General features: G+C 36.7%; 1 protein-coding gene across 4 annotated transcripts in view; it reads right to left on the bottom strand.

The window, feature by feature from the left end:
• The window catches only part of LOC121421022 (mediator of RNA polymerase II transcription subunit 25-like), a 30,768-nt gene that overhangs the window by 1,670 nt on the left and 15,402 nt on the right, over positions 1–13,696 (bottom strand). For 3 of the 4 annotated variants that reach the window (XM_041615608.1, XM_041615609.1, XM_041615610.1), the window contains exons 9-13: positions 12,612–12,725; positions 11,595–11,762; positions 10,660–10,701; positions 8,810–9,052; positions 1,037–1,336 (exon numbers count right to left, since the gene is read on the bottom strand). In XM_041615608.1, coding sequence (XP_041471542.1) covers positions 1,037–1,336; positions 8,810–9,052; positions 10,660–10,701; positions 11,595–11,762; positions 12,612–12,725 — 867 coding nt within the window. The remainder of the gene's footprint in view (positions 1–1,036; positions 1,337–8,809; positions 9,053–10,659; positions 10,702–11,594; positions 11,763–12,611; positions 12,726–13,696) is intronic. The other variant, XM_041615611.1, reaches the window with a different exon arrangement.

Here is a 13,696-nt window from a genome sequence, read left to right as displayed (position 1 = left end):
ACACTTGGAGATAAAGTAAAAGTAGTACTCCAGGCTGAAAATGATACGATTTGAACAGATAAAGATACACTGAAAATTTGATCAAAATCTGAAAAAAAAACAACAAAATAATTGCACTTTATAGAGATAAAATTTTGATGTAATTTTCAGCATTTTGATCGATGGATTTTAAATCTATTTATTCAAATATAATAATTTTCAGCCTGGAGTGCTCCAAACTTACAACAGAAAGGGTGCTTTTGGCATTATACCTAAAAGTTGGCGAGTAGTAGGCGATTAACCACAACTTGATAAATTAAAATGTTACCATAACAACCAACTTTCAAAAAAGGCAACTTCTCTGGTCTTCAGAGATGGTGTTTATACAAACATGTAATTAAGAGAACTCAACTTGTGGGAATTCTAAATAAATTATAGAGAGCTTTCAGGTTTTTAAAAAGTTAGTTAGGAATAATACCTCCTTCAAGTCTGCCATTATCATGTTACATTCATTCATTCATTCATTGCCTTTTAAGCTTTATCTAAATTGTATTAACGTTAAAATGTATAAACTTTTTACTGCATTTTACTATGGTTTTTACTATGTACTTAACACCAACTTGTAAAAATGATTTTTCCAGCTCCTGCTGTTTTTTCATATGTGATTGTAAACATGTTTATCAATAAAGACCATTTCTTAATTGAATTGGATTGAAAACTGGACTTAATAAATGCAATATTTTATCATTGAATGCTACGTTGAACATACATGTATGTGTGTATAGCCCTATACATGTACATGCATTTCTGTGTGCAGTACATGATAAGCTCATAGAGATAATTTGTGAATTCATAATTTCAAAAAGCATTCTCTAGTGCTTTATAGTCAATATTTTCCAATCATTTGAAAAATTTCTTGAATGATTTAATCTCACAGGCAGAGCTTACTTTTACATTTCAATTTCTTATTTTTTTTTCAATTTTAAAAAGTTAAAATTTCATTGTATTAGTGTGGAGTGCATTATTTGTTTTATTTCCCTCTTCAGAATCCACTCACGATATTCCTGAGGAGGGGACTATTGCTAGCCAACTGCTGGCTCTGGACCGGTACCTGATGTCCACTGCCGGACACGCCCATCTGCGACGCCCCTCGGACTTGACCCATGAGGTGCATGCGTGGCTGTGGTTGCCCCTGTCCACCTTGCTGCATGGCTCCGCCTGGTCCCATAGGGCCTCCGCCTCCCCCACCGCCGCCCCCTCGTCCTACGCCTTGACCAGGGCCGGGAACTCTTGATTGGAGGGCGTATTCACGTTGTTTGGCAGCTTGCAGCTCTTTAGTGAGTTTGTTGATCATTGCCTGTGTATGTGAAAGACAGATTGGGAGAGGTAGAGAGAAGGTCGGAGCAGAGAGAGAAAGAAAGGGGGATCGGAAGATAGACAGAGGGAATATTTGATATACAGATAGAAATACAGATCGATGGATAGGTAGGTTGGTAGTTAGATAAATTATTTGAAAGACAGATGGATGGATGGATGGATGGAAGGATGGGTGGGTGGATAGATAGATACATGTAGAAAGATAAAGTGGGTGGAAAGAAGATGGGAGTGTAGAGAGAGAGATGAAAAATTAGGGTAATGGGAAAATAAAAGAAAAGAAGAGGTAAGACAAGAGGAGGAGAGTCAGAAGAAGTACATGTAGAGGACAACACGGAGGAGGAAAGAGAAGAAATATAAGGGAAAAGAAAAGAGAAACAGAGAGGGGGGGATAAAAACAGAAAAAAATATTTACAGAGAGAGGGGAAAGAGGAGAGGAAGGTGGAGAGATAGATAGATAGGTAGAGAGAGAGGGGGAGATGAATATTGAGGAAAGAATACAGAGTCAGTATTGTCATCAATGCACAATTAACATAGGTCCATTATAACACGTGCATAAAGCAAATACAGTTTTAACATTGACCTAGATCATTTTCACAAACTTGTGGCAGCACAAGGAAAAGGTTCAGTAAAAAAAAACAAAGAAAAACATTTACAGCAATTTGAACATGGAATAATGCAGAAAACCTGAGGGAAAGAAATGAAGACGAGCTTAACATTATTTAAAAAAACACACAAAACAAATTACAATAGACAACATGGATGAACAGGAGCCAGCAACAATATTCTTTGCAAGCTACGTGGATGGATGAGCAAGATACATGTAAGTCTACACACACAGACATATTGAAGCTAATAAGACAGAAAAAACAGGAAAAATCAAATAAAATAAGAAAGCATCATCGCTATAAAACAAGAATTTCAGACAATAAGTCAGGGATATTTGCAAGACACACAGAGCCATAATACTCATCTTAACAACTTTTCTACAGGTATTTGTCAAACTGTGATAACAATTTTTTTTCTTAAAGTGATAATTTCAAACAAACACATTGGTGAGCCTTGGTCACAAAAATATGGAAACATAATATTGCCCAGCAAATTCTAATTCCCACAAGATAGTTTGAAGATAACGTGTGACCAACTGCCCCGAAACCATCGATAGGTCCCCAGGGAAGGTTTTCTTTTAAAACCAAAATAGTAAATTGGTCTTCAACATTCAAAATAAAATAATAGCTAGTCTGAAGGTGCATTCCTTCATCTTAATACTGCAAAAATTTCAAGTTGTAAAGTTGAATAGAAAACAAGATACAAGTTTTCACCTTGACACAAGTTTTTTTTCTGGACTGCTTGGAAGTGTCATTAGAATGGAACCGACTGGACATTTCATGCTTGAATGAACACAAACTTCAAATAGTGTTTTAGCTTCATTTTCTGAAGCTCTTGCTTTATTTTCTCTGCATTCAATCAAGTATTTGAGTGAGTTATTGTTGGTCAAGTTTGACAGATCATATAACATTTTAATGCTTAGGATGTGCTTGTTCAAACCCAATAAAAATCTCAAAATTCACTTTGGGCAACTTATTATTAGTTTTGGGGTAGCTGGTCATATCTTACAAGTAAGGCAAACACACAGACATTTATTTTATGACATACTATAGCCATACAAAACCAAGAGAAAAGCACATTATGTATTGAGATACATGACTGTGATAAGGTCAAATTTATCTTTAAATCTGCACTAAAAATTTGGATTCTTCAGTCATTCTTTCAAACTAATAAGAATGTTACAAACAATAATAAATTGTTTGCTTTTTCATTCATTTTCCTATTCAAGCCACACAAAGACATTTTGTAGCTTTTGATATTTAAAGCACACCGACAATGAAAGCATCAAGTTATGTTCTGCAAAGAAAAAAACAAGGGCGAAACGGCTAACATTGATTTTGGGGGCAACGGACATTATCTGACTACTACATACTATTGAAAGTTGAATAAAGCAGGTTGTATTTGGTACAAATACAGAGCATATGTTTGCAGAATAAAGGCATGCTGTAAGCATGTACATGTACATAGACATTATTATGATATGAGGGATAAAACAAACACTGTATATGCAGAAAAATGCAAATACTTTTATATATGGATAGTGCAAATCATTCCCAAATCAACCAAAGTTATCACTGATGAATCAAACACATTACATTTGCATATGAATACTTAGAATAACAATTGAAGATTCTATCCTAAGCTTCAACAATTAGATGAGAAAGAGAGATTCGTTTGTATGTTTGGAAAAATAACCAAAGAGGCAGGGATTTGAAAAGGAAATTCAGTCATAAGTATAAAATTTGCTGTGTACCACACATTCAATGATTCAACAATAAAAACTAGTTTGTGCATTTACATGTACCTTTATGTTAATATTTCGCAAGGGTGGGATAGGATAGGAGATCATTGTATGTGACTTTATGAGAAATTTGAGTAATGAACTTGACTAAATGAAAATTTGCAAATTATAAGTAGATTTACAATGTACATTAAAATCATTGTAGTATAAAGAATATTTTTCAACGCCACAAATAGATTTTGTGCAATGTACATGTAATTGAGAGTAGAAAAATAGGGACATAAAGTCAACATCTGAAGAAAATTGATAAATTGGAATCTAAATTGAAAACAAAGATATTAAAAATTTAATTAAATCAAACTCAGTATAATAATTTGAGGACTCCATACTAAATGGGTTTTATTACAAAAACACCCTTATGTTAACCTGAATTCTTATGCCTCTATTAACTAATAACAGGGTGCAAATTTTTGTAGATTTGTACAGCATTGCGTTGCATTTTGAAGCGAACAATTACAAACACAGTCCACAAATTGCTACAATCTCGTGACAAAATAAGCCATTTCTAAGATATTGGCCAGAGAGGATTTCACAACAAATGGTTCCGGTCTCTGTTTTGGGTATAATCACGCATGACACGGTATGCCGCTTTGGAAATATGAAAACTACTTTATAAACAAACTGATGCTTGCACAGTGGAATATGTTAAATTCTATGAGAAGTTGATGCTGCTAAACTTGAACTTAAACACGAAAGGCTTGCTATTCAAAACATTAAATCAACCTTATCAATGGGTTCTTATGGGTTCCTATTCACGAGGGGCAATATTCATACTGCTCAAGAAGGCTCATGGTTTCATTATGTGACTGGCAGATTGCCATCCATTCTCTTAATAAAACAGGAGAGGTCGCTATTCGGCGGTAGTATTTATAACAGGAGCACTGTAGCACAATGAAAATGGGAGGGGCCCCTATTTATAATAAATACAGGATGACTGGATTCTTTTCACGAAGGACAACATGAGGGTCTCTATTATGACAACAGGACTGGCGCAATCACTGAAGAACAGGAGGGTTTCTATGACAACCGGAGGACGCAATTCGAAGAAGAGGTGGGTGTATTATAAAGCTTTTCGTCAGATAAAAGCGGCTTTAAGAATGACTGGTGATCCTTTCTTGTGTTTTAAAATGATATTCACCATTTAACGTCCATTTGGTGATATACATAGTGCGTAAAAAGATTCACCAGTTATTTTTAGAGTAATTCTTACAAACAGCTTTATGAAACAGCCCCCCGGAGAGGAGCTGAAAACAGGACAGGGGCACTATTCATTATGGATGACAGGTATTGGAATGAGTGCAAGTCGGAACGTTGAAAGTTTATAGCAGGCATCAGGGGCGGAAATCTCTCCCAAAAGGTAGGGGGGACAAGGGTCTGGAAAATTTGACAAGCAAAAAAAAAAAAGGCTATTACCTAAAATTTAAGGTAATTCGACGAAAATATATTTGACAAGCAAAAAAAGGTCATCTCGTCCCAAAACGCACGTTTTATTCCCATTTTGAGTTATATATTTCTTAGCATCACCAAAGACCCAAAATAGTAGGGGGGACATTTGATATTGTGGCAGGCATTAACCAATATAGTGACAACACTACCTCCTGTGTATATAAATCTCTATTCACCTTTTGTCATTAAGAATGATTTATGTTACTTACAGCGTAACCACTGGGAAATTATCAACACATTTAAGAAAGCTCGGGGACTCACTGCCGTAGGTCCTATCTTCAGGCTTGTGGTTATGAGAACCCATACCTAACTGGATGGCACTAAAGCACAAATTGGTTTTAAAATGCAGGTTGATGCTTAACGGCACTGATTGAATACGCTTTCAAGCTTCCTAAGCATAAGTCGCATAATTTTGTTTTCCTATGGCGGCATTTTACTATTGTGCGGACCAACTACCGTGTCAGGTGCGATCGAACCTTGACTTACGAGATTGGCTTCTCTTTCTCGTTCTATCAGGATCTTGGATTGTTTGGTTTTTCCCGTTTGTTGCGCCGGCGGTGCCGGTTGCTGCTGCGACTGCGGTGCTTGCTGTTGTGTTCAAATAGAGGAGACAATAAAGAGATAGGGAAAGAACAATACAAGCTGAAGTACAGCCATTGATTATCATAAAAATAAATGCATAGTCAATAAACACTAATAATGGGTTAATGACAACCGCCTTTGCTTTTATCTATAATCACTTTTACCTTTATTTGACCTCCTAACGTTTTTTATTTTGATCTCGCTTTCCCTATTAACCAATTTAACATAATTTCACTTCAGTACATGTACATGTAGTGCACTCATTTCCTATGGACTTGATTATCTCCAGAATAGATCTTAACGGGTTAAAGATGAAAGCTGATTCACATTACCTGGTGACTTTGGTATACTTTCCTTCGACTTTGGCCCCTTATCCTCTTTAACTTTGATTCTCTTGCTGTTCATTGTTGATTCCTTCCTCTGTAATTTTAACCTTACTATTCGATTTGATTTCTCCCCCTATAAATATGACCATTTCCTCCTTTAACTTTGAACCCCCTTCCCTTGAACTTTTGACCCCTTTTCTCCTCATTGAATTTTACCCCCTCCCCCCTCCTGCCACTTCCCAGCTAAGCACGTACACACAACCAAATACGCTTTACGCAAAATAGCTGGCATCCTATTTGATTCCTATCACTAGACATCAAAAGTTGGAGAGTCCTGGTACTGGATCTATGACTATTAAAAATCTTCAGATGCCAAAGGACCTATGATTTACAATACTCCAACAAGGTTTAAAATAGAGTTGTGACATAATCAAAGGCTATTGCCTATTGCCAAAAATATGTACCTCTGTCGAAACTTTCAAATATCTTCTAAAAACTTTGCTATTTAACTCTTAGCTCTTCATGCACCTTGAGCACTCTACAGAGTGGATTTGGCGCTTTACAACTCTCATTATTATTATTATTATTGCGACTTTGAGGCTGGCCTGGGGCCCTAATTTTCAAAAAGTTGAGATGTACATTCAACTCCGATTCGAACTGAGTTCATTTTGAGTTGTGTACGTCATAGATAGCACAACTTTCATCAATCACAATTTTAGTATAATTTGAATCTATTGTACCTCTTTGTAAGATGGGACCCATGGCCTAGACTACATACACCAGTAAGTACAGGAGACAGTTTTATCAAGAGAACTTTATGGTAATTCTGCCATAATGGCAACAACTATGATAACAGGGATCAGCAGTCAATCACATCCAAAGTGTCCACGGTAGTTACAATAATTGCAAGGTTACTGCAGTTGTAAATCTTTATTAAACAAGTCCCAGAACTACTTTAATATTCTTAAACAGGTATACAAGTCGATTTGCATTCGTCTAATGCCAATTCGTCCAATTGCCAACTCGTCTACTATCATTTGGTCTACCATCAGTTCGTCCACTCACCACATGGTCTACTTTCATTTAGTCTGATGCAATTCCTCTTAATAACTGGTTGGTCCAATAGCCATTTAGTCCATATACCATTTGGTCTAATTGGACTAAGTGTTAAATTGTACAAAATGAATGAAAATGAAATGGATATTAGACCAACTGGTCGTGAGAAGAAATGGTCATAGACGATATGGTGATTTGACGAAATGTTGATGGACGGAATGGCATTAGACTAAATCAAAGTAGACCATGTGGTGAGTGGACAAGTTGGCAGCAGACGTATCGGCAATTTACCCTAAAGTCTACATTCAAATTACAAGTCAATTTCAGGTCCCAAATTAATCACCAGCTACTCTCTGTGAGTTGTTAGCACATCACACCAAACAAATCCAGTTACATGTACATAAATAAAGACCATCCCAATACATCAAACCACTTCACGAAAATAAACATGAAAACTGCCTCAAAATTTATGAAGGTGTTATAAAACAATGTCATAAAAACCATACCACCTCAAACTTGAGCAACCTACATGTACATTACTTCATAAAATACATACATGAACATAAACAAACAGATACTCTAACAAGAGAACTAACGTATGTGTTGATGTAATATGTGTTAAACAATGTAGACTGGTATGAAGCTATCAAAACACACACATACACATTACATTACATACACAAGTGAGTTGAATATGAGTCAATGAAAGATCAATGAATAAAGCTATTATTATACAATATCTCTTTTTCCATAATTGTGAATGATAGTAGCACACCTCAAGTAATATTTCTTTTCTCCAACCTTCCAATGACAACTCACTTGAGAGTTTTGTTTAGAATGCCTGACTGACCCAAGATGAGTTAGAATAAGCCTGTTTATCAATCAAAACAATGCTGGTTTACTCTGCTATGATCAATGGTATGTAGCAAGCATTAGGTATATGTGGAATATAAGTTTAGGGAGCCTATCTAAACCAGAATGTGCTTGCTAAAAAGGATTCTGCAAAATGAAGCACTGGTCTAAAGGCTCTTGCTGCAAAAGAACCTTGACTGAACTGGAAATGACAAGGAGCTTGTGATATGATATTCTACATTAACTCTTCCTTTGCGTACAGAGAGGGAGGGCAAACGATCGTGGAAATACATGTAGTAACAATTTTAGCTGCCTTTCAGTAAAATATTTTCTGCATATGGGCAATGTCACATTTCTTGATCACCAAAGTTTTGCTTACTTTGTGAAGAAGTTGTGGGATCATCAGGACAAGGCTAACAAGTCCTTAGACAGAGACAAAGGATTCCCCCCCCCCAAAAAAAAAAGAATAAATAAATAAAATTGCCAACTTGTCTACACAACCCTATGGACAGACTTTCACAGAAATAGGGACAAGGGGTAATTCTGGAAGAACATTGCTTAGTTTTTTTTCCAAAATAGGGATAAGTCCCTATTAAATAGGAACAACATAAGGAATAGGGAAAGCATAAAGACCCTTGGCAGAATTCCTGCTAAAAGTTGTGGCCACACTTGGCTCAGACTATTGGTGAGGTACCTGTAGCTTGGATTCAAACATGACGTACTTGCTTGATCCTAGGACCTTACTCACTTAAGAGACAGTCCACTAACCACTAGGCCATCTTACCTGCTGCTGAGCGGGAGAAGCACTAGCTACTGTTGTTGCATTGCTAAAGCTTGAGGAAGTCGCGGCACCAGACACCGACTGGCTCCCTGACACCTGTGCCTGCTGTTGAGCTTGTTGTTGGGCAGCCTTCTGCCTGGCAGCTGCTGCAGCTGCCGCCGCTGCTGCCGCTGCTGATGCTGCAGCTGCGGCAGCGGATTGTGCCTGAGATTGTTGCTGCTGTTGCTGCTGTTGTTGTTGATTGCCCTGTAACATGAATAAAATCAGATCAGTAAACACTATGGCCGTATTCTGAGCTCAGGTTCATACTAAACCCTGGTTTAAATTTATCGTTTAGCTATGAAGAGCCAATGTGGGGCACAAATCTGTAAAAGTTCAGATTCAATTTATCAACACATATGACACCCAAATTGTCTGGGAATGATAACTTAAGGATTTTAAAATGTTTTTCTTCATTATAAAAGCAACAGGAAACAATATAGTAAACATAAAAAATATACAGTGCAAACAAAATTAAGGATTTTTTAGCTCCCCATAGTTTTAGCACACAGAGTTAGACCATGGTCTAAATTAAACCTAACATTTAAAGTCAAATTCAGGCAACCTCACTTTCAGGCCATATATTCCATGCTACCATCTATGCATGTGATACAAGCAGTCCTGTTTTGTGATGATCTATAATATAAAACAATTGCAAAATCTCTATATGTTCACTATCAACCAATCAGCTCAAATGATTTTATATTAAGCTTAACCCTATCTAGGCCGGGGTGTTTTCGGAGTTCACATGGCCGGGGGAGGGGGGGGCCTCCCAGGCCCCCCCATTGAGATCTCGGCCGTCGACCGTGCGGAAAATTGGCACGCAGGTTGTCTGGGATATAATCTACAAAATTGTATAGTAATTTTTTTTCATGCGAATTATCATTACGTAATTATGTTAATTTATGCGTAATTAGTATGCAAAATCATACTTTTGCCTCTAACTCCATAAATAAAGCTCCAAATGTTCTATTTTTTAGCATAGAAACTGTTTGTGATGTTCTTAGCAAGTGTACATGAAAAAATTGTGATATCTACTACTACTACTACTACTACTACTACTACTACTACTACTACTACTACTACTACTACTGGTACATGTACCACTATTAGGTATAAGGACTACTTTGAAGGTTTGCATGGTGGTCCAGATAACATGGGAGAGGTGTACAAATTGCAATGTGCTTAGTCCTGAAAAGAAGTGTAGTGTGGTGCAGTGATAGAGGTGAAAATGAAGGCAAAAAAAAGAATACTACTTGTATTTTACTATATTAATCTATATACTCCTTTGTACTAATATTACCAAAATGTCTACTTGTACTTTATTTTCGTTCCTACTCCAGCTAACACTATCACTATCCTGTCACACCCCAAATTGCCATCAGGGGAGCGTTTCATCAACATTTTTGTCCGACAAGTTGTCAGATCTGACATCTTTCCTTGATTTTGATTGGCTGAGAACACTGTTACTATGGTAACTGTCGGATAAAATGGGACTTGTCGGATAGAACGTCTGACAAGTCCTTTCATGAAACGCTCGCCAGTACTCCCACTGACATACAAGATGCAATTTGAAGTAAACAATATCTTCACCTGCATAGAGAGTGGCAAATCAAGAAAATTTCTTACAAAAAGACTTATAAGCTACAACACATCAGGTTCCTGTAATACAAAGGTTAGCCATTAACCGTACGCTTGATTTTCATGATTGATTTTACATTATAGCTAGTGCAATCGATCAGAGAAAAATGTTTGATTGCTAAGCTTTGTATTACGGGCCCCAGCTCTGAATATTACATGTTGTTGCAACTTACCGGTTGTTGCTGTTGCTGCTGTTGCTGCATCGATGACGGTGTCTGACAGAATAGTAGAAACAAAATTAATATTTTCACACAACAAAATTGTCGGTACCTGATCAATATCCACAGCCACTTTGGGCGTGTTTTGCAGCTAGGATTATCCCGGGAGATCTCATTTCTTCTTATTTTCCCAATAATCATACACAAAATGATGTGGATAATTAATAAGGAAACAAGGTAGAAGCCACTGACCAGGATGCCTTATGAAAGATTTGACCCAATCAGACCAAAAGGGCTGAGTATTCGGAAGGTACCTTGAAAAAGAGCACACCCCCCACCAATGAGGGATGAAAAACAGCTAGACAAGTGTATAAACAGACCATTACACTATGATAAATGTGAATTAGCTCAGAATGGCTTAAAGTAAGCATGATTGGTTCCCAATGTGCGAAACAATACCAGTTCACACTATAGGGGAGTTGCAATTCAGTAAGTGTTTGATACAAACATAAACATTAATTGAAATATGAACTCAATCATCATTCTTCCAAAGCCGTAAAGTGACAGTGAATGTATGGAGTGAAACATTGCCACAAAGATTTGACTGCCATCGTTTGACAAGGTTTGGTGCATGACAAGCTTACACATTGTATGGTATGAAATCTGAACATGGGCCCTTGGCACTTGTATTAATTTTCAAGAATTTTCCCTTGCCTGAAATGATGTTTGAGAAGCAAGACACAGAAAGTGCACAGAATATATGGGTTTGTATTGTATGGGCATATGAGCTATTCATGATGCAAAACATACATGTAGGCTTCCAAAGCCCATGGCTTATAAAAAGGTATGTGAATAAATATTAACAAGATGGAAGCTGAGTAGAAGGTCTTCTGAAAATGTTGAAGTACATGTATAATGTCCGATGAGGAAATCAAGAATACAAATTTCACCTGTTCATGGCTCTTCTTATGCCGAGTGACAAGAGCTCTGAACGTGTTCACAAATGATGCCTGGTCGATTGGTATCAGTCCCACAAACTGCATTTTTTGTTGGGAGTAGAGCAAGATAAGCACACGTATGCTTGAGGGCCCCTCGGTCGGGAAGTGAACACAGCCGGCCTAGTGTTTGAGAAGAAATATTCAAAAGGACAACGGCAAAGATTTAGACATGAGTGTATATGATCAAATATATTTTTGACTTAAATATCTAAGAAAAATAAATAATCTATGCATTCCCTGTAGAAATTTACCCACATTGTGCTGCACTCAACCAGGGTGAGGTAAAAGAGTACCTAGTAGGAATTTATTCCTTGAATTGCTTGCATGCTGGAAAAGGCTTGCTGGGCTAAATGAGAGTGATGAGATGTTAAATGGTTATATAATATTGACTGGCATTCAAGACCAAAATACTAACCCAAAGTTGTCTCATGATATGGGGTTCGCGAGAGAAATACATGAAAATTAATGCCAGTCAGTATCACCATGACTACCTAAAGCTAAATACACTTTAATGTGTAGCTCAAGCTATATTTTGTAACAATAAGTCTATGCCTGTAACCTCCTCTATACTTCTATTTTCACCTTATAAATTAATGAAGAAATCCTAGCTAAGTAATTGTGACATAAATTGTTACTGCACATGAGCTGATCATTCGTGGCGCACAGACAATCTCGCCTTTGAGTTCATCGACTGGGAATATGGATATCATGGACTGATAAATTGGTAAAGATGCAGAACAGTAAAAGGAGAAAAATTTATGTAGGTGAATGAATATTATAGCCCATAGTCACATAGCTGAACCATGGTTGGTCCATTGTGATGTATTCTGTGTTGAGTTTTTTAAATCAATTAGACAGACAAAAAACATGTTAATATCTTCCCCCCCCCAAAAAAAAAAATGCCTCATTCAGATAATACTATGAGAACTGAATATTAGTATCATTATTATCATGCAATTGATTACTTACAAATGGTTTCTGTGTTGACCTGATGAGTGCTTTGTAGGACTGTATATCAGTGTCTTTATCAGGAAAGGAGAATAAAACCGTCTTGTTGTTTTTCACCAAGGCTCCAAGTTGTTGCTAAAATTAAAAAAAAGCATAACCGACAATTTGATGTGTGTTCTTTGTACACATACATGTATATGCTTGAAGGTATTGGTATTACATGTATTGGACATTTCCCTTATTATATTGCCTTTCACCAAAATCAGGTTCTATGGATATCAGGTTTTTTATTCCCATGAATGCTATCATAGACATCACATCCGCAAACGCCCATCGGCCCGTAAGTGGGTTTTACTTTATTACCTGTCTTAAGTTGTGGTTAAACTATGGAAAGCCAATTGTTACATACATTGTAAGTCTCCAATAGTACACTTTGTATCAGCTCATATTACTTTCAAATCATTATCCATTGCCTTGGATCGATAAAAAAGACATGTCTCTTCAACATTTAAGAATCGGGGAAAGAGCCCAGAAAACATAAGAAAATACAATGTAAATAAAAAATGATATTCATGGCTTCCCATAATTTTTGCACAGAGTTAGATCATGGCTTACTTTAAACCAAACTTTGAGAATACAGTACAATAATTCTGAATAAGATATCCTTGGACAATGAAATCAATCAAGCAGGGCTTACTAAAAATTACGAGTAATACAGCATGAAAGTTAACAGTGCTGATTCAAATATATGTCATCAATCCACAATTTGCCTCTCCCTACCCAGGTTTTCGATGGGTAGCCAGTAGGATGCAAAAGCTTGAATTTATAGTATGCGTAGCAAATGAGATTTATTGGGTTATTCAACTGGGAGTGGAGAAATTACATACACTGTGTGCAGGCATACCAGGATCTGATGACTGGGGTAATATATCTGTAATACACTCAAGTATGTTTTTCAAGGGCCTGTCCTACAAAGAGTTGTTACTGATCCAATTACCACAAAAACATGTTTGTTCAAAATATATCTTGGAAATGATGTATATTTTAAACAGTCATTGTTTTCTTGACAATTTAGTGTGTTCTAAAAAAAAAGACATTGTGCATAT

Source organism: Lytechinus variegatus, chromosome 9 (genome assembly GCF_018143015.1).
Source record: "Lytechinus variegatus isolate NC3 chromosome 9, Lvar_3.0, whole genome shotgun sequence".
NCBI classification, from domain to species: Eukaryota; Metazoa; Echinodermata; class Echinoidea; order Temnopleuroida; family Toxopneustidae; genus Lytechinus; species Lytechinus variegatus.
Note: the sequence above shows the minus strand (reverse complement) of the source record. Positions and strands in the feature narration are given on the sequence as shown.